Source organism: Calypte anna, chromosome 1 (assembly GCF_003957555.1).
Source record: "Calypte anna isolate BGI_N300 chromosome 1, bCalAnn1_v1.p, whole genome shotgun sequence".
Taxonomy (NCBI): domain Eukaryota; kingdom Metazoa; phylum Chordata; class Aves; order Apodiformes; family Trochilidae; genus Calypte; species Calypte anna.
The window spans coordinates 183029942-183057392 of NC_044244.1; the positions used below are offsets into that span (position 1 = coordinate 183029942).

At 37.8% G+C, this 27451-nt stretch overlaps 1 protein-coding gene across 3 annotated transcripts in view; it reads right to left on the reverse strand.

Moving 5' to 3' along the window:
- GRIA4 (glutamate ionotropic receptor AMPA type subunit 4) overlaps window positions 1–27451 on the reverse strand; it is a 217168-nt gene that overhangs the window by 137439 nt on the left and 52278 nt on the right. For all 3 annotated transcript variants that reach the window (XM_008502357.2, XM_008502358.2, XM_008502359.2), the window contains exon 3: window positions 5564–5803. In XM_008502357.2, the coding sequence (XP_008500579.2) occupies window positions 5564–5803 (240 nt within the window). The remainder of the gene's footprint in view (window positions 1–5563; window positions 5804–27451) is intronic.

A 27451-nucleotide genomic window follows, 5' to 3' on the forward strand; every position in this document is an offset into this window, starting at 1 on the left:
TTGTTTCTCAGGCTTACCTGAAACACTGTGACATTCTAGCAGTTTAAGGTAAGAGTGATGTAAGTCTAGGCTTATGCAGAAAATAATTAACACCTAAACAGCACTCAGTGGCAAAACATTTTTTTTAATACTCTGTTATAAGTTCATTTATTAGCATCACTTGGTCTTTTTAACTTAATTCAAGAATAAGAGCAGATAAATTTTAAGTCACCACCTCTGGAGATATTTAAAGCACATGTAGATGTGATGCTTAGGGACATGGTTCAGTGGTGAACATGTCAGTGCTATGGTAATGGCTGGACTTAATGATCTTAAAGGTCATTTCTAACCATACAGATTCTGTGATTCTTTGAGAAACATGTAGGCTACATTTCTACACTATTACTGGCTTTAGTATGTTTAGCTTTTTTGAGATAACTCAATAGAGATAACTATTGAAAAAACTTTCCAACTTTCTATTAGATTATTACTCTTTTCAATATTAATGCATTGACAAATCTGTTCAGAAGTTCAGAAAAATATCAAGTAAAGCTTGATATAGGGCCAATTCTTTCTGTTACTAAATGTCAAACTAACAATAATTTTTTGAGTGCCGTATTATAATTATAGTCCTTCAACCTAACTTTACAGTGTCCTTATCTATGTCATTTAGAATGTTTTTATATGATTTTTGAATAACAGAAAACATTAGATGTTTTACAAAGGTAATATATTAGTGGAAGTTGTTCCCTACTAGAAAAATATCATTCAAGTGTCCCAAGACCTGTGAAGAAGATATTCCCAGTTTCCTAGAGAAATAATGAAAATTACCCCCCCCCCCAAAAAAAAAATAAATTCTGAGGCGGTACAATGGATCATCTGAAGAAGGATGAAGTAAAGCAGATCACTACTGAAGATATTTTCTAACCTCTTCTTTACAATTTCCTTGGATTATGCTAAATTAATTGAAATATTTTTCCTAGTAACACCTTGAATATGCAAAACAATTCTAATTCTTGCCTTGATTTCAGTGTGGACAAAGTGTTGTTTGCTCCTTAACAACAAAGAATAAAAGAATCTCAATTCCTGAGGTTTTTTTATCCTGGTTCCTGATTTATTTTTGTTTTAATTTGCTATATACTTGGTATCTCTATGCGGAGGTCAGTGAGGAAGAGATATAAAATTCCTGTAGCTTTCTTTGACTCACCAGACATCTGAGACTCACCGATTCTTCACAAGTTATCCTCCACAAACTAAAAGCTACGTTATGTACTGTAGAATTAATTAAAACAGGCCACCAGCACTTGTGTAGCCCTTCTGCCAGGTTTAGATTGTCATAAAACAGAATGTTTTCAACTCTATAAAAACACTATCCAGAAATGTGGAAAAATTAAATTAATCTTCTGCACAGTAAGATGATTTTCCTCACCTGCAACCATGACTGAATAAGTTTAATGAACAATATGTAATTACAAGAAGCAAAGGGAAAACATCATCAAGGTACATAAAAAGGTTCACACATGATTTCTAGAGAACTATAACTATTTTACAATCACTGCCTCTGATGAGCCAACTGCTAGGCCAGCTGGTAGCTCTGCCCCTCCTACTACTGCTCTTTAGTCACAGTCAGGGACTGAAAACTCACTGGGAAACAGATGAATTCAAATGGCTGCTGAACTTTCCTGAAAGTTTCCAGCTTGCTGGCTGCCATCCTCCCTGGTGTCCCCCACTGCTCCACAGCCCCTCTGCTGTTCTTTCTCTTGTGATCCTTTGGCTCTGGGTAATCCTACCAGTTCTACTGGAAAATTTAGCCATTCCAGCTCTCAGTAAAGCTGTGCACAATGTAGAAAACTAGCACGGATCTCTTACGTGCTCTATTCTTGCACCTCTCAACTCTATATTGGATACTAGGAAAAATTTATTCACAGAAAAAATCATCAAGCACTGGAACAGGATGTCCAGGGAAGTGGTTGAGTCACCATCTCTGGAGATATTTAAAAGATGTGTAGACGTGGTGCTTAGAGATATGGTATAGTGGTGGACTTGGAAGTCTTAGCTTAATGGATGACCTTAAGGCTCGTTTCCAACCTAGATGATTCTATAATTCTATACTTAACAGCTTAGTCCTATTCTTAAACAGCTTCTCAAACCTCACACAAACTTCTCTAGCCTTATGTGGTTTTGGGCTCCACCTTTTGCTTTCTGATGCTTGAAAATATTGTCATCAACTAGCAGAATCATTCTGTGGGGATACCTGCACTGGGTTAAAATTCTAATGGATTTGTGGAAGCACAGGTCCTCTTGATTGTGTATTTTCTTTTAAAAGAAGCATCTCTTAGTCACATTAAAACAACTGTTAGATAAAGTTACTGTTCTTCTGGGTCACCCTTTTTTTTTTTTCACATCTGTCCCTTTAGAGGTGACATCAAATACTAACAGAGAACAGAGCACTTCACTCCTGCTGGACTTCCCTTTCCTTTGGATAACTCATAGAGGCATAATTTTCATTTCAACCCTTTTTTACTATGTTTTTCATAACTCAGGTAAGTGTTCTTCAGCCTGCTTTTTCCCTGTTCTGTCTTGTGTTCCTTGCATTTTGCTGTTAGTATTAATTGCATCAATCAGCAGGTCATAATTAAAACTTCTATTGGAAGGAGTGTAAGAGAAAAGAGAATATATTGAAACAAAAGGACTCCTGAGGCTTTAGCTTTCTGTGTGACATTACTTGCTCACTTTCTGTGTTCAATGAGCCAATTTTTCCTTCTTATTTCTCTTATGTCCAATGCCTTTTTGAAACCTGTTCTCCTTTCCTGTAATGTCCCTTGCTAGATTCAATTAATTTTGCATTTTAAACATTCTTCCTAGTATCTTTTTTTCTGTCCCAAGGCAGTGATTTTCCGACTGCAAGTTTGGCAGAACATAAGAAAGGGAGCTTTAACATAACAGCTGAAGTCATCACCTCAGCAGTTTGTGAGCTCCAAGACTATTGCATGGCATAAACCCAAGTGTGGTATGTGGGAATGACCTGGAGAAATAAGAAAAAAGTGGACTCCTGGCCAAAACTGAAATGCTAACATTGATGCCCGCAGTAGCAAAAAGGCCAGGCTTCTACAGGGTGCTGAGGGGCTACCGAAGACATTGATGGAGTGATACAGCAGAGAAACCTACCTTACCAATATGAATTATTCACCCTGAATGAGCAAGCAGCAATTGAGCCACGTGCAATAAAACCAAGAAGCAAGCAAGATGAGGAGGTTGGGAAAGCAGGTGTGAAAACAGCACAAATTTGCTCACCACAACACATTGAACAGCAGAAATCTGCTCACCACAACACATTGCCCCAGCTGCTGAAGGTTTGCCTAAGTTTATTCTGTCATATCACCTTCAGCCAAAGATTTCTGGTTTTTGCAAGACTGATAGCTGCTGAATGCTGCCTTCATCACAAACAGCTGGAATTCATGCCTGATGCTTACCTGCACACACACCCTCCTCCCTTCCCTCCAACCCCATCCCCAAGTTTATTTAGAGGTTTCCTGGGTAAGCTGCAAAGATCAACATGCAATCCCAGTATCAAACCCAAAAGGATAAGGAGGTTCCCCTTCCTTCAATGACAGAGAAACATCTGGCATGTAAAGTTAGGATCTTTGGCATAAATCTGGACAAGATTAAGTTCTGGCCTCACTGTCAGAGACCCTGTGACTCAACATCAATGATTTTTTTTTCTAGTTACACTGATAAGAGATGATACTTTTTTCTGATCATAGCTCCACATAAAAAATTTCCATTGTGGAATCATAGAGAAAATTATTCAGCAATGATGTATCTTTACAGTCTATCTTAATATCTAAAGATACATTTAATCTTATTTCACCTGCCTTAAACTGATTCACCTCTTCAGAATCTGAGACACTACCTAATGTAGCACCCTCTGCATCCAAGCTGGCAAATGTCACCTCTTTATCAAAGACACACTGATGAGTTCAGAACTGAGTTCAGTACCATAAGAATTGTTTAGTAACCAGACTCTTATAGATGATATTCTGAAACTGCCCTTGGTTTGATACTGCATGCTTAAAATGATGTCTCAATCTAATTAAGCATGTTAATTTAGATGAGAAAGGTGACTGCAGGTTGTGCACTTCTTCTCTTAACAATTTGTTGAACTTGTAGGATCACATCTGTAATTATGTCCTTGCTTTCTTGTTACTTGTTATTATGTCTTGAAAAGGAATACTTTTAAATATGCCGATTTTTTTCACTTTCCTGTTATCTAATACATTCGATAATGCTTCTCAAATTCTCTCTGTAGGTCCAAGAAACATTAAAAAAAAATGTCTATTTAAAATACAACTCACAATTATGGAGCTATACTAACCTTTTCATTTTGTTCCATTACTCACTTTGATTTAAATTCAGGTATTTAGGCAATATATCAAGCTAAATCCTCACTGAAATTCAGTGCGTATATATATGAGAAAATTGACTTCTATAGCCATAATCAAATAATGAAACAGATTTAGTTATGTCAGTATAATTCCCTATTTTTACTGCAGAGCAATTATACTGGAATAAAGCCACTTTAATTTCAGAAAAGACTGTCCACATGGGGAGCTATATTGAAACAGCTATAGTAAAATAATTATTTGACTACAGCTATGGCATTTGCCTCCCCCTGAAAGCAAGCCATCAACATAAAACTCTTGCCTCTTTCATAGCAACTCAGCCATGTTGGCTCAGTCCTATTCCACAAACAAAAGCAAAGGGCTTTGCCAGCAGAATAGACACACAACGTGGAGAAAGGGAAATCTTGCATCTTGGTTCAGCACTGAGTGTTGAGGTGCATTGACACACTTGCAGTTTTTACCACTTAAAAAGTTCTGAGATGCTCTGTCATGTGGAATGGAGAATGATGATGGAAAGAAAGCATAGGCTTTTATGCAATGCATTATATATGTTTTTTTTTAATTTTTTTTTAATGTGGTCCATCACAGAGATAGCTCCAGATGAAAGGAGCAGAAGATAGGCTACTGCAGCATTCCCCCCCTCTGCTGCCCACGGATACCTCTTGCTTGGAAGGTATTACCTCTTACTTCCACTTCTCTGCTGCAGCCCAACAGACTCACACTGAGTGAACCTCTCTGAGTCCTGACCTTCCAAAGCCTGGAAGCTCCAGGGGACTCACTCACCCCTCAGCTTGCACCAGTGCAGCTGCAGAGAAGTGACTGGTTCTCTCTATTTCTTTGTACTGTTGCCACTTGTGAAGTGAGTTTGAGACTAAACAGAGCTGCAAATTCTGCTTATTTAAGTGCATCTTAGTTTTGCTGACATAAGTTAAAATGTTTTAGTGTTTTAGACTTAAAGCACAGGCCCTGGCTGGTCAGTTACATATCACGTGCAGCCAATATCCAGTATTTGCAGATGAAGGAATTCTTTCTTCAGCCACACATCTATGCAATCAGAGATATTTCACCTCAAACACCCTTTAAAACTCTACTCCTCAAGCTCTCAATACGATGTAGAAATGCACAGCTCTTGAAGAAGTCACTTCAATTAAAAACTATCAGAAAGTTGGGTCACAACTCACCTCGATCTGTGTCATAGAGGAAGACAAAGCGGTTCCATTCATAGTGGTCCAGCAGGCTCAGGAGGGCTCCCCGCAGGGATGGCCGCAGCTGCAGCACAAACTGACTCTCACCCTCCGTGGGGAAACTTGGCGTGATGAGGGAGATGTGCAAAGCGCTGCAGAATGAGGTCAAGGTGTGTACTGATCTCTTATCATATAGTCCAAAAATGGCAAAAACTCCTCTAGAATACTGGGAGCAAACTGGAAGAAGGAAAAAGAAAAAAACCAAACACCACAGTTCAGCTTGTGACAAAATCTGTAAACACATATCTATACATTCCAATAGCCTCAAATTTTTAACTTGAAGATTTCCATTTCTGTCTGTGCTTAATTAAATGCAATTTCCACATGGGTTTTACTCTGGAAACCAATAAATAAATAGCTAAATAAGATTTTTTCACTTTCAGATACTATTCATAGAACATTACATTAATTGTAGCAGTTTAAAATAAAATATAAAATGAACGATGTAGTTTTGCACACCAGAGAAAAATCATCATATCGTGCTTTAACCATAGTTCTGTGTAATATCAGCCACTGATAACTTCCATTACCTTAAACAGCAAAGCATTCATGTTTTAAAATTATTACAAATATCTTAGTGACCTCATAAGTCAAATTTGGGTATTTTGTGTTGTAACATTGTAGAAGCTTCACTCTTTTTAAGCAGAAAGCCCTTGCTCTGTATTAAAAGTGACACTGAGTAAAAACCTGCTTCATGTATAACCTCCTTGATTTTAAGAGGACAGTTGAAGGAAAATACAGTAAGTCAATGTGACCAGACTTTTGCTCAAAACCCTTTTATTTATACTCTATCTCAACCTCAAAAACAGAAAACAAACAACCTAAATGCATATTCTGAGTTATGATTTGCTTTTGGACACCCCTAAAAGAGAGAGATGGATTCCTACAGACCAGATAAGGGCTTGTATGCACATAAAAGAAGGCATAAGGTTATTTTCTTGAGAAATACTGCCTTTCTAGCAACTCATACAAGTGCTTGATGAAAAACATCTCACTGTTTTTGAAGTAAAAAACAACTCACTAGAAACTGTGTGATCATTAAGAGTGTTACCTATCCCAGAATCACAAGAAATGGAGAAAGGAACAGTTAGGGGATCATTGTATGCATTTGCTCATAAGAATGCATTTCCTATGTTCTCTTGTCCCTCCTGCCTTGCAACCCATTCTCACATGTAGTCTGAACATGGGAAAACCTACGTCACATCTTCTTAACTAGATGAGACTCTTCTAGTCTGCAGGTCATAGTGAGCCTGTGAGAGCAGCACATTCAGGGTACAGCATAAACATTTACCAAATGGGCTGATTCAGACCAGTTCTGCTTTGATTCTTTCGTATCCCATTTACTATGTAAAGAGCAAAAAATAAAAATTGCACATTTTTCTGCTTAGACTTGGATGATTTTTCCAGTTCTGACGCCAGAACTGGAAAACTGGTTTGAGTGAAGTTCTGTGATTTTATGTGCTGCCCTGTTGTTACAGCCCCCAACCTAAGAATTTTCATATTCAGATTATACATTAATAAGATTTTTTTTTAAGCTTTCCTCTTCCCCTATATTCCCTTTCAATATGTTGATACACGGCTCTCACAAGAACTGTTAATATTTTTTTTTGATCGACCACACAGCATACCTTGTCCTAGACTTATCAAACAACTGCCTTGCAATTCCATCATTCTAAAAAGTTTTATTCTATGCTTTCCCAGTTTCACCTCATCCTTCTTGAACACAGATGGCCAGCATGTTTACAATGTCAGCTGAAGGCTTCCTGATGCTTGTTACATTACTTCCCCGTCTCTACTGTAGAATACTTCTGTGATCCTAAGATCACATTGTGGCTTTCTAAACATGCATCTCAGTGATCAGAACTGACAATCATCTCAGGATCAAAATTCTGCTCCTTCTTCCTTCTGAGCAATTTCTAAATGACAAATTTCTGCTTACAGCATAACATTTTTATCAGTCACTATTATTCTTCTTTCATTATGTCACATCTATTACCGTGTGCCTCAAAATTATTTACTTCCACAGTTACAATCTTGGCCTGCCCTGAACTTCTGTTGATGTCTATATCTGTGTCTCAGCAGCAAATTCCATCAGGGTACTCTGACTTTTTATATCCGTGTCTACTGTAAAATCATTCTCTTAGCATCTTTCTCCTGTAGCTATGCTTCCCTAGTCTGGCAGTTCTTATTCTACCAGCATTTGTTGCCATCTTAGTTTCATTTGTTGCCCTTAGTTTCATGACTAACATTTAACTCTCGTTTGTTTTCATAAATCATTTCTCTTAGGAGTACGTGTATATTACCTCATTCTCTTGGCAACTAGAAGATATGGATTAATCCCAAACTTTATAAGTTAATAACTTCCAGTTTCATTTTATGCCATTTTCTGTCTATAGCCATATAAAAATCTTTCCATCAAAATCTGTTCTATAACTTTACAGTCCACTGATATTAAGCTCTAGGGCCACAGCTGCCAGTTTCTATGTCCCCCTTGAAAAAGGTATTATACTTCTAATCACTGATCATATGTACCATGGTTCACAACTAAGAAGCACTTGTTATCTCATCTGTCATTCCCTAAACCAATTCTTCAAGAACCATGGAAGAAGGAGCCGATTTCCCTATTCCCATTAGCCATCATACTTCTTTTAATATCAGTATCCCCCTTGAGTGAAAATCAATATGAACTATCAGTTTTACAGCTCTAACCAGATTTTCCTACTTTTCTGTTCCATCATCAATATATGACAGCTTCAATTATTTTCCTATTTCCTGTCTCTGTATTTAAAGATGTAAATGACCTTCTACTGCTGTTTCAATGCCCTTTGCAAGTTCCAGTTTTCTCTGGCAGCCCTAGCTCTCATTTCTGCAACAAATCTCCTCTGTACCTCCCAATTTCTTCAACACAATTTATTACTTATAACTCTTTCTAAAAACTCTTGTTTTTCTATCTTGTATAATTATTCATTCAGTTCTGGAATCACACCTTGTATGTTACTTTCCCATGCCATGGGATTCCTCAGTGTTTTACAAGAGTTTCTGTGAGGAAACTGCAGTCCTCCTCTATTTTTAAGTAGAGTGCAGTTAACTTTACCAACTGAAATAGATGAATATAAACCTTGTGTATGCAAGGGTAGTTACTTAATGTGTTTTGTTTACAGAAAGTCCTTGTTAAAGCCCTACATTGCTTTATTTCTTTGCATTTTCACATGAGCAAAGGGTATTTTTGTAACACACAGTCCATACAGTAGCATTCTACAGGATGAAAAATTCAAAAAAGGCATGTCAAGCTGTGAAATTGTGGAATTTAACTTAGTGGAATTAAATCTCAGACTCATTCTCAGCATGGAGAAAACAAAGAAAAATGTCAAACTTAAAATGTCATGCTAAAATACTTTGAACTGAAATAACATAATAATAAATCTTCGCATTTTTAAACTATCCTTTCCACAGCCCAATAAAACATTATCTGAATATCATTTAAAATAACCAATCCGAGAAAACTTAGGCTTAAAATCAAGACCAGGAAGTTACTGAATAGTGTCTTTCTTGGCTCCTTGATAAGAAAAATGCTATGAAGGAGGTTATGAGAATTTTTTTTACTCAGTAAAATACCCACAGACAGGAAAAATGCCTGTGACACTTTGGAGATCAGGCTTAAACATATGCAGAGATGCTGCAGTGCCCCTGAATCAATTTTACAGTAATCAGCAGCGACCACAAAAATCAGCAAAGCCATGAGGATTTACTTTCTGACTCACTACTGTTCTCAGAAAATGCCTCCAGGCAAACATGACTACCTGGATTTCCCAGTTCTTTTAGTATGTCTCTTGCACTTCTACGAGTATTTTACATATTATAAGTGAGTTAAATTCTGCTTAATAAAAAGTCTCATATTACCATTCTAAAAAAAAATTGAGACCTTTTCCCTCATAAATAAAAAGCAGTGACAAAATCCACTTTCATGAGCATACTTCAAAATATATCGAATAATAATTTTTCTTTAAACAAGATATCCTTTTACACCTGAAAACTGAATTCCATCATTACATATAGGATTTTCTCCTACAAATTTTGCAATGTCACCAAACATAGGATGAAGGGGAAGGTCACGCTCCAGAGAATGCATTCCAATACACTTTAAGAAGCTGAGATAATGTTATTGCAGTAGCTGTAATATGAATGAGCTGTGTTCTATTCCAGTAGCTTGAACTATCTGATGGCACCATCACTATAAAATAATAGGTGACTTCAGTTTAGAAAAGGAACCCTAATGCCAAAATGGCAAAAATTGTATGCTGCAGGGTTTACTGAGATGCACAGTCAAGTCACATGCAGTCTTCTTTCTCTGTGAAGGACTTACCAAAGTCCCTGTTACTATTCTAAAGAAAAGTCCCATGCTTTAAACGCAAATCATTTCTTGAAAAGCAGAAAGTAAAAAATACCAGCTTCTCCTCATTCACTGATTTCCAGAAATTACTCCCTTACAGTTTAAATCCTCTAAACAGACATGGGGGAAGTCACAGTCCAAATACAGCTGGAATCATTACCATAAAAATGACCAAAAGAGGTCAAGTGAAAGTATTTGAGCAATGTGTATGTAGAAATACACATACGCATACACATACCTATACACATACATATACATATACATATCTCCACAGATATTTATATTATATTGGTCTTTTATTATTTGGTCACACCTAAAATTTTATAAATTCTTCAAGACACAAATAAAACACTAACCTAACAATTCAGAAAATCAAGTCTTGATAAGCAGAGAACAGCAGATCTGCCAACAGCATTAGTTTTGCTCAGCAGCCTGTTTGGTACCTGTAGAAGACCTGGAAGCTCCACAGTCTAACACAGAAGTAACATGGTAGATATTGCTTTAGAGCTATGATTCAGATCTTGAGTCTTCCAGGACTCAAGCTCTGGAATGAGCATTTAAAAATGTTTTTCTGTAACTTTTAGACTCCTGTGTGGGAAGCCCTGGCACAGTTGGCTGCTACAGCTATATTGACAGGCCCACTGAGCTGCCATAAATTCACAAACTGTGGAAGCATCAAAACTGAAAGTCTCAAGAGCAGCTTGCATTATGTAAGTTTTCCACATATAGGGACAGTCTTTTGTTGCTGTCTCTTAATTTTCCTGTGGACTGCAGTTCTTTATTAACTGCTGCACAGTAAGTACTCTACATGAGGTACAGTCCTTCAGGAAAAGTCTGTTCCAGTTTAGATCTCTCACAGGACACAGTTCCTGCCAGCAAACCTGCTCTGGTGTGGACTCTCCACAGGCAGGAGCTTCCCTAAGGGCTGCTGTACCTGCTGCAGCATGGGGTCCTCCAAGGGCTGCAGGGTGGGTATCTGCTTCACCACGGTTCTCCATGGGATGTAGGGGGAAAACCTGTGTCACCATGGTCTTCACTCTGGGAAATGTCTGCTCTGGCACCTGCAGCACTTTGCCCCCCTCCCCTTCTTCACCAGCCTTGCTGTCTGGAGGGTTTTTTCTCCTACATTTTCTCACCCCTCTGTCCCAGGCCACTCTGTAGACTGCTCTCAGTTGAAACCTGTCCACAGAAAGCCAATACACCTGGCAAACTCCAGACAGCAATAACTTTACATATATATAAATACGTACATATGAGGAGTTACATTTCCTTGCCACCAGAATAGTACATGAAAGCTTTTATTTGAGGTGTGCCTACAATGCTGTCAGTGACCCATCTCCTCACAGATCACAGTCATACTTTGTTCATCTGCTGTGCACTTACATTTGCCAGTACTGATGTAAAAGTACTGGGAGAATTTTCTCAGCCTGAAGAACTTACTCCAAGGGAACCAGCCTAGCCATACAAAGACATAAACTCTACAGGTCAGATGAAGCACAAGAGGAAAATAACAATATACATAAGGACAAAGTCAAGTGATTTATTAGCTTACATGTGTGAAAATTCCAACACTTGAGACAAGATTAAGTACAAGTTCTAAAACAGCTTTGAGATCAGTTCCTTTTAAAATGTCAAAACATATTTATTTTGTATTGAACATCCCAACATCCTTTCCTCTTTGTGTTCCCTGATACATCTCCTTCTGATTGCTCCTTTGACCTCCATCTCCTGGAGGAGGACTCAAGGCCAGTCAGAGCTCTAGAATTACAAGACAAGTTATCTAAATAAATTTTTCTGTAGTTTTCAACCATACTGCACCCAAATCCAGTACAAATTTGATACAAACATCCTCTTCCTCGGGTTTGAGTAAGAGACTGCTGATTTTGTGCTAAATTATGTTGCTGCATAAAAAAAATTCCCAGCAATAAGACCAACTTAATGAGGCACCTTCATGAATGAAATCACTGATATGACAGATAGGTTTACCTAAAGTAGCTAGATGAAAAACAAAATAGATGTGTTAGGACAAGTTTACTACTATCTTCAGAACTGTCTCAAATAGAAAAGGAAATTTCAAAATACTGCTATCCAAAAAGGGGAAAATGGGAATAAGGCATTTCTTACAAATTATATAGCTCGATTTTTTGGCGTCTAATGAAACAAGAACCCATCACAGCCCTCATAATTCTGTACTGTCTTCTTCAAGCAAAAGAACGTTCCCCTGAATACATGAGACAAGCATCATACTTCAGGAAGCATCATGCCTTAAGTATTGTAATTGGAAATTATATAACATCATTACCTTAACTAAAATCAACTAATTGCTCTACAGCTTAATATATTAATGATGGAGGTGAACAAAAAGAGAGTAAAGTAAGATTTTTTTCAGGAAAAAACCAAAACCAAAACAAAAACCTGAACCACAAACATTACTCTGAAATACTCATTCCTCTCAAACATTCGTTCTCCTACAATGTCAGTGCATAATGAGAAGTTTGGTATGCTGGGCAATGAACCCTTGAAACTAAATTCATACTCTGGAGCAAATCACTTCATATTTCCATGTCTCATTTCTCAGTATTTCAACTGCCTTGCCTATTTTGACACTTGACGAGAAGGCCAGAGTTCTATTCCATGTCTGTGAGAAGTTGAGCACAACAGCCCAACTGTCTCAGATGTGGATTCTGAGTGCTACCCAAACATGGGTACCTAACATGAGTTAGGTACATGACACCTAATGGAGCTTTATCATGCAATTCTATAGCAAATTCTGGAACTCTAAAAACATGTAAACACTTGACCTAAAGGTCACTGCGTTTAGTTGCATGCATAAAATTAAGAACACACTAATTTGTGTACAGGAGTATTTATCTGGAGATAACAGACGGATTCATTTAACTCAAAGCACAGAAAATTCACAAATGTCTTTTGTATTTAACCCAGCTACCACAGAGGGACTTGCCAGTTCATTTGATAATATTCTCCTAGGACCAATTAAAAGCATTGGGTTAACATGCTAGATCGAATTTGTTTTATTTGTGCAAGTGCAGATGTGAGAAGATATTGCAAAGCAAGATCCAAACTTGTTACATTTCTTTCTTTAATAACAAAGTTTCAAACAGCAATTTCTGTGAACCCTCTCTAAAAAACTATTTCTGCTCAAAGTCAATTCCTGAAACAGTAGCAGGACTGATTTCTTGCCTATTGAATGGAAAATGGAATTGAGTTAGCTTAGTTAACATGCACAGTATTTTCTGCTTTTAAAATCAATTCGACCATTGTATTTTGTGAGCGATCACTAAGTTACAGCACATTAACTTTAGAAGGTTACCCTGAGAGATGCCCAGAAAAACAGAAGAGAGGGGGGCCATAAAGACCAGACGAGTGTAGACTCAACTACCAAACTCTTCTCCATGCTTTATATGGAGCAAAATTTGCTCTTCACCAGATCATGCAATTACTTAGAAGTTTCCTACAAGCCAGTCCCCCTCAAAATTGGGAAAGGACTGTGTGTCTTTGGGTGCATGCATAGATAGTGTACAGGACTGTCTCATCTGATTCTTAACCGTGTGAAAGCTGGGTTTTTAATTATTTTTTTTCTCTAAAACAAACAAAAAAGGTGTATTCAGAAGACAGACCATCCCAGCTTCATACTGGTGATAAGTGTATTCAATTATCCACTGGATGTACATCTCTCTTCTGAGTGTAGAAGGAGCCTGTGCAACTACAAAAGAAACCTACATTTAGATAGCTGCATTTAAAATTTTTCTCTTTAAATTTTCACTATGCAAAATGTATCTCTGTATTTTTCTCCTGTCTATCCCGAGATTCAATGTGATTTGGAGTTGGCCTTATACAACAGGCATAGATCCCATCAAGCCAGAGATTGCAGGTATCTCTCAGATACAGACCGTGTATCTATTTTCCTGAAAAGTGCTGACAACTCTCATTTCTTAATGGAAAACACGAAGTAGATTGGCCTTTCATAAATCTCTATGAGGAAAACTGCTTAATCTCTAAGTGCTATCCCTCTAAAAACTTCTACACCATGGAAGTATTTTACTTTCATCAATATATAATTCCAAATAATTTAAATCTAATGGAACATTTTTACAACCCAGAAAAACATTTTCTACTGGGTTTATTTATAAAATTTCTCCTTCCGCTGTGCCTTGGCTAAACTCTTTTATAGAACTCTCCTCATGAATTTCATATTTGCTGAATGCCAACAAATCTTTTCTCATTTTAGAAATACTTTACACTCTCTTTGCAATAAATTATCCAGTCTTTGTGCTGGAGTCCTCCAGGCCTCTACACTCTCCATAGATCTGGCATTTGCATCTGTCTGACAATGCAAATACATATGCATTTCCATAACTCTGCCAAAACTTTCTCTTTGAATGCTTCCCCAGAGAGATTCCACATGCAGCATTTACTTTTCATAGTCATAGGTACAGAAGTTCTTTCTTGGCTGTTTGTAAAAATTGATAAAAATACCAATACCATGTGAGACTGACAGACAAAACCTTAAAAGTTTTTCTTGAGGACAAAATGTTTACGGTTATCCTTTTTTTCCCTTTTATTTTTTTTTTTTTCTTTCTGTCCTTCAGGATAGATGCTTAGAGAGGCATAACAGATTGTATGGAAATCAGATAACTGAAGCTAACATTTCAACTCAGACACTCATGAGGCTGAGAGTGGTTGAGATCTTGCAAAAATCCTATCACCTCTTCAGTATGCTAGCTGAGGGAAAGCTCGTTCTCAATAGATGAATATGTAGAGAAATAATGTTTTATAACTCACTTAGATTGTTCCTGTGATTAATGTTTTTGCATCTGTGATTAAACTTTTTTTCTGTTCTTAGACAGATTTATTTTCTTACCATTCCTTATTTCTTTAAGTTGAAATTTGAAATTCATCCAAACATTCCTTTGTAGAGAAAACAGATTTCTTTGCAGCTTGTTTCAAAAATGTAAGATTTTATAAAACCTGCCGCCATATCCCATTTTAGTGAAATAGAACAAAGAGAGTCTGAATTTTGTTTTAAGAAGTAATCCTTTGATGGCCCAATTCTCTACATTAGCTTTATTTTTTTTTCTTCTTTTTATCTTTAAAAGGGAAAAAATAGGCACATTGAAACAGAGATTTTTATTTCTAGAAAAAAAAGTACTTTTAAAAAATGTGTAATTTTCACTGGGAGGGTATCTTATAAAATCTGCAGCTGATTACCTAAAAATGGCTTTTTATGCATACCTACATAAGCATAGAGCTTTCTTATGCAAAAGAGGAGCTATTTATAGTTTTCAGAAAAAAATAGCAACAAATTTTTTTCCTTCATTTTTGAGAAATACAGGTTAATTTTGCAGTATTCCTGCCAGCAACACTTGTCATTGGTGGGAATTAACTGAATTTCACAGGACATATGAGAGTTGGAGCCATACAGTATGGCCCCTGACCTAAGTTGCTTTGATAGATACATTATCATCATTTATATCTCACACTTTAAACCAATGGTATTTCTTTATGTCAAACTTTTGTGTTGTAACTTAACTGAAAAAAATGAACTCTGCTGTAATTGGAGGAAGGTCAAGTAAAGCAGTTTTTAAAGTATTGGGGAAGTTTGATGCTAAACTTCCATATGACTTTTAAAGGGCTTTAGTGGTCTAACTGCTCCCTCTGACCTAGGAATTATCTCCCCAGATCTCTGAAACATGGGAACAAAGGAAGAGAAGGAAGGCAGGAAATCATGGAGGTCCTTAGGTGGTGGTCATTCAAACTTGGACAGAGACGGTTTGTTTTGCAGTTTTATGTTTAGAATTAAAGCTTATCTTGAGGGGATGAATGCTATTTGATCATTTTTTTTCCACTGCTCAGTCTTTCTCCAAGTTTCTTCCACCATCTTCCCACCAATATGGATTGTCCACTGAAGTGCAATGCTCCCTGTCTAGTCCAGGCTTTCAAATCCTGGCAGGGTCAAGGCTGGGATTTTTACTTTTTCTTTCCTCAGTAACATATCCTGCACTATCAAGAGTCTCCTCAACTGGCAACTTAAATAATTTATTACTTTGACTCATGTTATTGCACAAGGATATAACCTTAAATATGTTTTTCTACTTTTGCTATTTACCATTTATAATGAATGGAACCATGGATTCCTTTGGGCTTCATTAAGATCAACAGACATTCACCACATGATGTTGATGAAATAACATAAAATACAACCTTGGCAACTCTTAAATGTGAGTAACTTTTAAAGGGCTGACAAGACATGGTTTGCAATTTTTTTAAACATTTATGTCAAGAGGATATATATGCTGAAAATATCATGTTTTTCCCAATTTCCCATGGGTTAATGCAAGTTATCATCTAATTATATAAACCTTAACTTGAAAAAAACCAACCCTTTTCTTAATTTTTAATCACAATCAGGACTTCCATAACAAGAGTTCCTGAAGAATTTTGATAAAATCTGTTATTTGTATTTCCCTTCCTTCTTTTTGATGTTACAGAGCACACTTGGAAACTAGTATTACTATGAGGTAAATGGAACATAGTATGAAATCAAGAGATGATGTACAACTTGGTCAGAGAAAGAAAAAACTGCTCACAAGATCTACAAACAAAATTCAGCTGCTGCCTTCTGCATTCTGTGACTGTATTGTGGCAGAACAGCATTTGCTGACAAAGTGCAGAGGGCTCTGCTGAAGCTGTTAACCAGTCAGGGGGTATCTTCTGAGGCATCATTTCAGGGATCAAGATACATGTCATGCCAATTTTTCTATTAGTCTTCTGAGAACTTCTGGTTTTTTTACTGTGAATGAGACCCATGCTTCCATGATTTTTCTCCTGTGTCATAATATCTGTGCTGATGAGTAAATACATTTTTTAAATAATATGAAATTTACTTTGTCATGCACATCCAAAATGTATTTTTTGCCTGTTCAAGCTGTCTCCTCTTACACATCACCACTGGTAATTATGGCTTTCCCAGAACACTTAGGTGCTTCTGACAGCCTAGAATTACCCCATAAATAGTGTGACCTTATGGTTTTAGTGGTTTTCTTATCCTTTTTCTAATGAACTGGCAAAGGGTACCTAGAGAGACAGACACAGTCGAAGTGAAAGGCAAGAAGCTGGTAAATTTTATTTAATTTCCACTAGCTATAGACATGTCACTTAGCTTTGCTGAGTTTTCCAGTCTGAAAAACAAGGATTCGAACAATTCAATTCTTCACATAGTTGGAGTAACGAATAAAATATTTTCAGTGAGTGACTAAGATGAATGAGGACATTCTTATAATCAGTCACTGGCCTGTTTATCAAGAATTCTCTGAGATTTCTTTAATCATTCTGCAATTCATACTTCAGCCCTCCTTCAAACATCCTAGGTGTTATTATTTTTCAAAAACAAAACCACACCATGAGATATTCTCCCCCATTTTTAGCAGAAATTTGAGTCTTAGCCTTTTTTTGGGCTAACTATGTATATCTGGGAATTATGATTATTTAAGCCACCTCACACCCACATCTCAAATAAATTATGTTGTCATTACATTTATGTTGTCTTGTTGTTTTGATCATCTCACTGCACTTAAGTTCTCTCAGCATCTTGTAGCTTGCCTGTTTTCCCCAGATAATGCAATGATCACAGATAAAGAATTTTTCAGATGTAGATTCATGTCAAAATGACATAAGGGAATTACTGTCTATAGAGGGCCAAAAGTCCAAAGCTTAAGAAATCCTAAGCTATCTCTTTTCTTCATCCTCCACCCCAGCCTTCCTTTTTCCCCTATCAGCCTTGCAGTTTCTTTTTTATTAATTGTAAGAGAGCTTCTTCTTGGCATCCCAACATTTTGCTGGTGGGAACAGACCACAATAGTTGGGTGGCTATAAAATCAAATGTTTGGCATGCATTACAGGATATCCATCTTCCAATATCTTCCTTTTTTTGTTACTAATATGTTTCTTCTTTCTCTGAAAAATTAATCTCTCTGCTATAAAAGACATTATAAAAGGCATTTCTAAATACCTGTATGTCTCACATAATAATTAAAATAATGAGAAAAAGGAATTACCTTTCAAAATACAAAAGATAAACAATTTATTTGAACAAGGTTATTTAAAGTTTAAACCATTCAGCTAAATGGAAGAGCAGCCTCATTAGATCTGAGTGCAAGATTGATTCTGGCCATGTCCCCGTGTTTAATACTTCAAGCTCTAACTGCTTGATATGAGAAACAGGTTTCAGTATCAAAAGCCATGAATGGAGTATGCTTTCTAAATAATTCCTTTAAGCTAAAACAAGATTTTAGAAAAGGCTTAGTATGTGCAGGATTACATCTGTGTATATATCATAAGAGTATGTATGCATGTTTTCTGTTTCTGTGGATCACAAATTCTTTTTTTTCAAATGCAAACTGAATAGCTGTTTACTTTAAATACATATAAATCATCACTATGAAATGGGATAGATGTTAGCTTAGACATCTTTAAAAGAAGTGGGTAGATAAGCCAGATAAAAGTACGTAACTTTATAACTGTGACTGACACATTTGTCTTACTTACTTCTCTATGTTTAGCTTAACAAGGACAGTTTATTTCATTTCAGTTCTGTGGCAGGAGATACTTATGGAAATGAATGTAATATATTGTCTGTGAGCCTAACATTTCATGAGAGGAGAACATTTATGTTTCATAAAGCACAGTGCCCACCCACTAAACATTGCTACATGTGCAATTGCATTATTACATTGCAAGTTCTGTTATGAATAAATGTCTTTTTGTAACCCTGTATCTGTAAAACATCTAACAAAATTGTGTCTTTATCAAAACTAGTGGTTACCAGACTAAAAGCAGCCCACAAATGTATGCAAAGGGGTTGAATGCTTGTCATGACCTATCTTTCCTTGATTCACGTAGCCAATCTGAAACACAGCCCAACCTTTTAATAGGCAGAAATTGCTAAGCATATCGCATATTCTCCTCTAAAAGGAAAATTATTAACATGCTTTAAAATAAATAGATGTCACTAAATTGCATTATTACATCATTTACTGTAGTAATGACAGAATATTCTTTGCATCATGGTTCTCTTTCACAGTACTTCCCAATACACAAAAAATACAGAGGTCCAACCTTCTGGTTTAAATTCATAAATCCAAAGAAACCAAACTACATCTTAAAACCTCTCTTCCCCTTGTTCTTTTTAGGCACAATGTGATGCAGTTATTCAAGTTCCTTTACTTTCTCTTGGACAACAATGAAAAATGTTGTTTCCATCTCTCTTCATATGGCACTGTCAGACTGTGATCTTATAAATGAGAACAATGATCTGCAAGGCATAATGGAAAGGTGGTAAAACATATTCAGAACCACTTAAGTTAGAGCTGGTCAAAGTCTAAAACAGCTGTTAATATTCAGTTTTATGCACTGCTTCACATTTATCTACATGTGCTAGCTTTCCTTCCTTTCTCAAAAAATCTGCCTTCTCTAGACAGAGATTATGATTTCAGTACTTGGAAGCTGTCTAACAAAAAGAAAGCAGTAACAGAAATATGTTTTCCAGTTATCTTAATTTGTTCCTGAGTTTTCAGCTAATCCTATTTTCTCTATGCCAGTTTTTTTGGCATCATCTTAAACAAGTATTTCCACAACATCACTAATTTAAAACAGGACCATAAGCCCTCTTTTCATTTTGCTCTCTCATAGCTTCAGCAGGAACGGTGCTTCATCCATAAGGCATTTTGAAACGGAATATCTATAATTGGGATTTCTACAGAGTTGGGAAAATTGCTGGGGATAGTTTAAAAAAATAACACCGATAAGAGAGAGCTGAGATTGGTTGGCTGGCACACTATTATCTCTCTGAGTGGACCAAAGGCAGCTGTACTGTGGGGCCTGGGGGAAAAGGAGGCAGATTGTCAAATAGAAATTGCCATTACAGAAAATATTTTTCTTTATCATGGTTATCACAGGCGATTTAAAATAGCTGTCACCTTCTGTAAACTTCTTTTGCTGATCAAATAGTAGCTTCTCAAATGAAACTCTTGCTTTTAATTTTATTTTTGGACTGTAGGGCCCACCAAAGCAGAGTTCTTCACTTCACTGAACGGTTTGATTGACACAGTGAGCGATAGACGCTTTTCTTTTCTGTATCAATCTTACTCGGCAAGAAACACCCTTGAAAATCAGTAAAACATTTAGCAGCATGATGTAAATAATACAAGAACTTGTCTTTGCTGATGCCCTTAAATTAATTTGTTGTTTTATAAATAATATTGTATATACTACCCCAGGCATTATGTACGGCTAGGAGGCTTCTATGCTGGCACTTGCAGGAATAAGCAAAATTAGTTCAGTGCAGTTCACAGCTGTGATCACTGGAGTAAAGCTCAGGGTCTAAGGGCCTCTAGCTCTGACACTGTACTAAAAAGGCAGCTGTACTTTACTACTGGCCCACTGGGCCTGATGCTAATAATTTTTAAATGGCCTGTTAGTTACAGTAGTGGCCTCAAGCTACCTCTTATTTCAAAACCTATTAACATTTGTGTATCTTTGAAGTCCTTTATTGTCTTAATTAGCATATATATACTCATTCATAACTCCAGATAGTCTGTTGCTCTATACAGAAAAGAAAAGAAAAAAAAAATCATTAAAGAGTGTCTGAAGGGTTGGTGGATGAAATGTGACTGTAGAAATGTGCACCCAAACCAGATCAATCAAACACCAAAGTGCAAAAATGCTTCTGTACGTGTTGTTTTTCTCCACTCAGCAGGATCAAACTGACTGTCTCAGGATAATGGAATGATATTGCTTATAGGCATAATGGAGAAAGAGAGATGGCTGCTGGCAGAGTTTTTAAGAAAAACACGTTCAATCTTTCCTTTGAAGTTATAAAATTATATAAAAATATTAAAACCAGCTTTAAACAGTTCTAATTATTCGAGCAAGATATATTCAAAATAGTTGTTATAAAACAAGTTCTTTCTCTCTGAGACTATCTTGCTTACACTGTGTTCTGTTTCAGGAAAAAAATCAGCTAAAAGAAATGGAATTTTTTTTCCTGACTAAGTATTGCAACACTTTTTAAATGCATATATGCTAACATATTTATTAAAGGTACATCGACCATTAAAACATATTAATTTTGGTTAACCCAAAGCTTCCGTAACATATTTTTTGGTGACCTTATATTTGTCTTGAAATTTTTTTATCTTTTTCTTTCTACGATACACAAATCATATTAGTAATTAGTTAAGACAAACATTTTATTATATGCAATTACTGGCCAAAACCAACTTCTGCAATTAATCATTCTTGAACTTTAGAAAATGATGATCACAGTATGTAAAGGCCTTTTCAGCCAAAGGATTTAAATGGAATGTTGATACCAAATAACTAAACTCAATCAGTCATAAAGAATATACAGTATAAAGCATTTTTCTACCCTTAAGAAACATGCACAATCAAGCAGACTACCCTCAGCCTGATGAATTTCTTTTGCTTATGGGTATACAAAGGAACATAGGTGCTACTAAAGCTATAGAATCAAATATTTTTCCAGCTTGAAGGAGAAGAGTTGCTGTGAAAAAGAAAGAATACATACAAGCACATACAACTTGTATTTTTAAAACCTAACTTCCTCTACAATCTCTCTCGCATCCTATTTTTGTGGCATTTCTACTATAGTAATGCTTCTATACTTACACAACTCAGAAAATAAAGATGTTCACCAAGTACTCCTTTACCGAGGATCAAATATAATCTAGGAAAGGTAATTTTACTTCCTTCCAGGATTTAATATGTTTGATGTGTGTGTCACTGAAATCACACTGAGAAGCCACAAAAAACCCCAGTCTTACTAATGTACTTCTCGTATTTTCTTGATTTTCAATGTCCAGATCACCTACTTCACTTCCATTTTTTGCAAGATAATGCTTCCTCTATTTACAATACTATTAAAAGATCATTTAAACAAACTATCTGCTTAATTTGCTTTTCTCCTTTGCTCTAAACCAGAGAAAAGAGAGATGGGTCTCCCAGCTGGTGGCCTATGAGGATTCCCTTATCATGCTACTTTTTATTTCTGAGTTTACATGAGATTAAATTTAAATGAGATTAAAAGCAGAGATTTCAAGAGACTTGGCAGGAGGGTAGGAACAGGGTCAGAGGATGAGTCAGGCTGGACAGGACCTCAGAAGGTCTCTGGTCAAACCTCTTGCTCACATCTTTATCATCTCTGAGGCCAGACCAGGCTGCTCAGGACTTCACCTGGTCAAGGTATAAAATCTCCAAGGACAAAGACTGCACAGCATATCTGGGTACCCTTGTCACCACCTGACTGTCCTCATGGGGACATGGTTTTTTTTTAGAAAAATACTAAGTCTGAACTTGTTTCACTATTTTGTCTCTCATCTTCCCACTCCTCCTCACTTCAACAAGCCTAGCTCCATCTCCTAGATGACCACCTCAGAGGCACTGGGTGCTGCTGTTATATCCCCCCAAGGCTGTCTGCTCCAGGCTGAACAATCCCAACTCCTCTAGTTTCCCATCACAAGATCAATGCTAAAGATGGACAATAACTTCCTGTGGTCTACTGGCTTCTCTCCTGTTCATATAGCTGAGGATGCTGCTGACAAATAATCAAGTATTGGTTCATAAGCCCTCCTCTAAATATTACCTGCAATATGTCACAGATTTCACTAAGTAGTAATTACTGCTCAGTTATATTACTTAGTAATAATAATTACGTAATAATAAGTAATTATGATTAAGCAGTAATTAACTACTATGAACAAAGTCAGCACAGCTACTAGAAAAAAAAAAAAAAAGCAAGAAAATCTTAAAAACTTAGGCTATCAATGGTAATGTCAATGAAATTAAATGTACATAGAGTTCTGAAAATATGGCCTAACAAGTACCTCATGTTTGCACTTGATAATCGTATCTTCTCTGTCATGCCAAATTTGGACCAGAAGTAAGGCAACTGTAGAAACAAAAAGGAAATCATGCCTGCTTATGCATGGATGAGCCTATGACAAAATGTTACTAACACACTGAGGAACCTGCTTTATTCCTGATCACTTACTAAAACCATAAATCTGGACTGATCATTTATTATTGATTGGGTGCACTATGAGGTGGCACAAAAGCACAACTCTAATTGATTAAATAATTGCACAGCCATAAGGGCTGGGGGACAATATCCTGCTCCTGTGTGAAGTCACCTTGCTTCAAAGTCAGTGGGAATTGCTTGTGTACACGCAGGACAAAATCTAGCCTGAAGTCATCCCTCAGCATCAGAAAACAAAGTAACATATATCAATGAGTATTTTAAACAATGCTATTTGATTATTTGACACTACACACAGCCTAAGGCATTAGTCTAGACAAGTCAGAACAGGGCTTGCTCTAGAAGCTAAATTTTTTGTCATATTACTGTCTATCTAGTGTCACACCTTCATATTCATAGAATCATAGAATTAGCCGGGTTGGAAGGGACCTCAGAGATCATCTAGTCCAACCCTTGACCCACCGGAGCAGTTGCTAGACCATGGCACTGAGTGCCACATCCAGTCTTTTTTTAAATGTCTCCAGGGACGGAGAATCTACCACCTCTCCGGGCAGTCCATTCCATAGCCTAATCACCCTCTCCGTGAAGAAATTCTTTCTAATATCTAACCTAAGATATTGACACAACACTTGGGGAAATCGGCTCCTGCAAAGGCATAGCAGACTTCATTAACAAAATTAGGAGGCTATGTAGACATAGGGTTGGCTTCTATAAGCAAGCTGTACTGGAGTTGAATAAATTTCTCTCCAGAAGTAAACAGGAGACCTGCTTACCTTGGATATGTCAATAACTTTTTTCCTCAGTATTCATTAGCAAGCGGTCAAGCCACACCACCCATGTCACAGAGGGCAAAGAGTGCACCCTTAGCAACTTTGATTATCACACCAAGCTGAGTGGTGTGGTCACATGATGGAGGAAAAGGATAACATCCAGAAGGATGCTGACAGGCCTGAGAAATGGGCCCATGCAAACTTAATGAAGTTCAACAAGGACAAGCACAAGGTAAGGGACAATCTCCAGCACAATTACAGTTTGAGTAGAGAATGGATTGAGAACAGCCCTGAGGAGGACTTGGGAGTGATGGTTCACTGTGAGCCAGCAATGTGTGCTTACAGTCCAGAAAACCAACTGTATCTCAGAGTGCATCCAAAGAAGTGTGACCAGCAGGTCACTTGTGGGAAGTGATTCTCCCCTTCTGCCCTGCTCTTGTTAGACCACATCTAGAGCACTGTGTCCAGTTCTGGAGCACCTGTCCTCAGAAGACAGGCTGAGAGACTTGGGATGGTTTAGTTTGGAGAAGAGAAGGCTCTGAGGAGACCTTCTACTAGCCTTCCAGTATCCGAAGGGGGCCTACAGAAAAGATGGGGAGGGATTTTTTCACAAAGGTGTGTAGTGACAGGATAAGGGGGAATGACTTTAAACTGGAAGCAGGTAGAGTTAGACTAGCCAAAAGGAAGAAATTCTTTGATGTAAGAGTGGCGAGACACTGGATCAGGTTGCCCAGGGAAGCTGTGGATGCTCCTTCCTAGGAAGTGTTCAAGGCCAGGTTGTGTGGGGCATGGAGCAACCTGATCTAGTGGGAGGTGTCCCTGCCCATGCAGGGGGGTTGGAACTAGATGATCTTAAAGGTCTCTTCCAACCCAAACCATTCTGATTCTATGAGTTACTGGGAAGATAGTGAAAAACTAGATGCTGATCTTTGAAATATACTCAAGCTTAGTATTTAAAAAATATACAGGTGTATGTCAGTTTTAAGAGAAGTTTAGATTCACCAACATAAAAAACAGAATTATGATAATTTTTTTTTAAATCTGAAATTAATAAACATAGAATCATATCATAGAATCACTTGATGGTTTCAGTGGCTTCTTGAGCACTTCTGCCAGAGTTCCGAGCACCCTTGGGTGGATCCCACCTGGCCCATAGATTTGTGTGCATCTAAGTGGTGTAGGGGTTGCTAACCATTTCTGCTTGGATTCTGGGGGCTTCATTCTGCTCCCTGTCCCTTTCTTCCAGCTCAGGGGGCTGGGTACCTAAAGAACCAAACATACTAGTAAAGACTGAGGCAAGGAAGGAGTTAAGTATCTGTCTTTTTCTTATTTTTTGTCCTATTTTTCACCCCACATTGAAGCATGGAGATTCTCCTTAGCCTTCTTTTTATTGCTTACTTATAGAAATATTTTTAATTGTCTTTTATGACAGCGGCCAGATTAATTTCTAGTTGGGCTTTGGCCCTTCTGATTTTCTCCCTGCCCAGCCTGATGATATGTCTGTAGTCCCCCTGAGTGGCATGCCCCTTCTTCCAAAGGTCATTAACTCTCCTTTTCCTTTCCTGAGTTCCAACCAAAGATTTCTGTGCAGCTTGGCTTATCTTCCCTGCTGGCTTATCTCCAGTGTGACAGCCTGCTCCTGCACCTTTAAGATTTCCTTCTGGAAGTGTCCAGCCTTCCTGGACTCATTTTTCCTTCAGGACTGCCTCCCAAGACATTCTGTCAATGAGTCTCCTAAACAGGCCAAGATTTGTCCTCTGTAAATCCAAGGTTAGCAGTTGTGCTAAGCCTACTCTTTACTTCTCCAAGAATTGTAAATTGTCATTTTGTGACTGCTGCTCCCAAGATAGCCTCCAGCCATCACATCACCCACAAGTCCTTCTTTGTTTGTGAACAATAGGTCCAATGGGACAACTTCCCTTGTTGGCTCTCTCACCAGCTGTGTCAGGAAGTTATCTTTCACACACTCCAGGAACATCCTAGACTGTTTCCTCTCTGCTGTATTTGATTTCCAGCAGACATCTGGCAAGTTGGAGTCCCCCAAAAGAACACAGGCTAGTGATTGTGAGATTTCCCCCAGCTGCCTATGGAGTGTTTCTTCTGTCTCTTCATCCTGGTCGGGTGTTCTATAAAAGACTCCAGCCATGATGTCTGCCTTGCTGGCTCTCCTTCTGCTTCTTACCTATAAACATGCAACCCAATTATAAACCTCATTAAGCTCTGGACAATGCAGACACTCCTTAACATACAGAGCCATCAAACCACCACACCTTCCATGCCTACATCCCTTTTGAAGGGTTTATAGCCATCTATTGCAGCACTCTTGTTCTGCAAGTCATCCCACCAGGTTTCCATGATGGCAACTGTATCATAGTCCTTCTGCCACACAATAGCTTTCAAAAGCTCCAGAATTTTGGTGCTATTGCTGTTCATTAGGGTAGATACACTGCAACTGGGCTATTGATTCTGCCACCCTTTTGAGTGAAGAAGCATTAATCCCTTTGTGACCATTGTCAGATGCTCCCATGGTTCCTAACTCATCAATAACCTATGTGCTTTTACTGCCACGTGGATTTGCATCATCCATCAGACCAAACGACTTGAAAGCAAACCTCCCATCAAACATTGGTGTGCTGTCCCCAGATTTATCTCTAGTGAACCTGGTTTTATCCCTTCTCTCCTTCAAATCTAGTTTAAAGGTCTGTCAATGAGCCCTGCTAACTTCCTTTTCCCCCTTTGAGACAGATATATTCCATCTGTTGCCAGCAGGCCTGGTGTAGTGTAGAGCAACCCATGAGCAAAAACCCCCAAATTTCTTAGCCAGTGAAACTAGGCTAAGAGGCAGGTATTGATGTGCTAGCCTGTTTCTTCCTTCATCTTTCCCAGTAGCTAGAAAGATAAAGGAGAACACTACCTGTGCTCCTGCTCCCTTAATCAGTCATCACAAGGGCCTGATGTCTTTCTGGATTGCTCTGGGACTTCTTACTGCAACTTCATCACTGCTTATCTGTAAAATCAATAATGGGCAATAACCTGAGGGCTGTAACAGGGTAAGAAGCTTTCTCTTTGCACCTTTAGCCAAAGTTCAAGGGAGGCAGTAGACTTTGCTTAGAAGCTGGTCTGGTCCCTTCTGTTCCCTTCAGAAGGGAGTCTCCTGTGATAATAACCCATCTTTTTTCCTTTATGAAAGCAGTTTTGACAGAGGGCATAGGCTGACTTAACCTTGGTGACAACTCCAAGGTAGGTGAACCATCATTCTTGTTATTGCTCAGTTCCACTTGCAGAGCTGCATATGTATTACACAAGGGTAGCTGGGAAGGTTGAGCAGTCACAAAGGAGAAGCTTCTGCTGCATCGGGCATGAATTTGTCACCACTGTCCCCTGTCCCTTCAATCACTCTGCTGGGCCAGGCAAAGAGAGGACTGGGAATCCTCTATAACATGCATCCTGTCTGCTTGTTGGGCCTGTCCCAGAGAAGGTAAGGTGTGATTCCAGTAGTCTATCTCTCTCACAGTCCCTTATAATACTTCACCTACTCACCTTTTCTTGGATCTTTATCACTATGTGGAGAGTTCCTCTAGCCGGTCACAAAT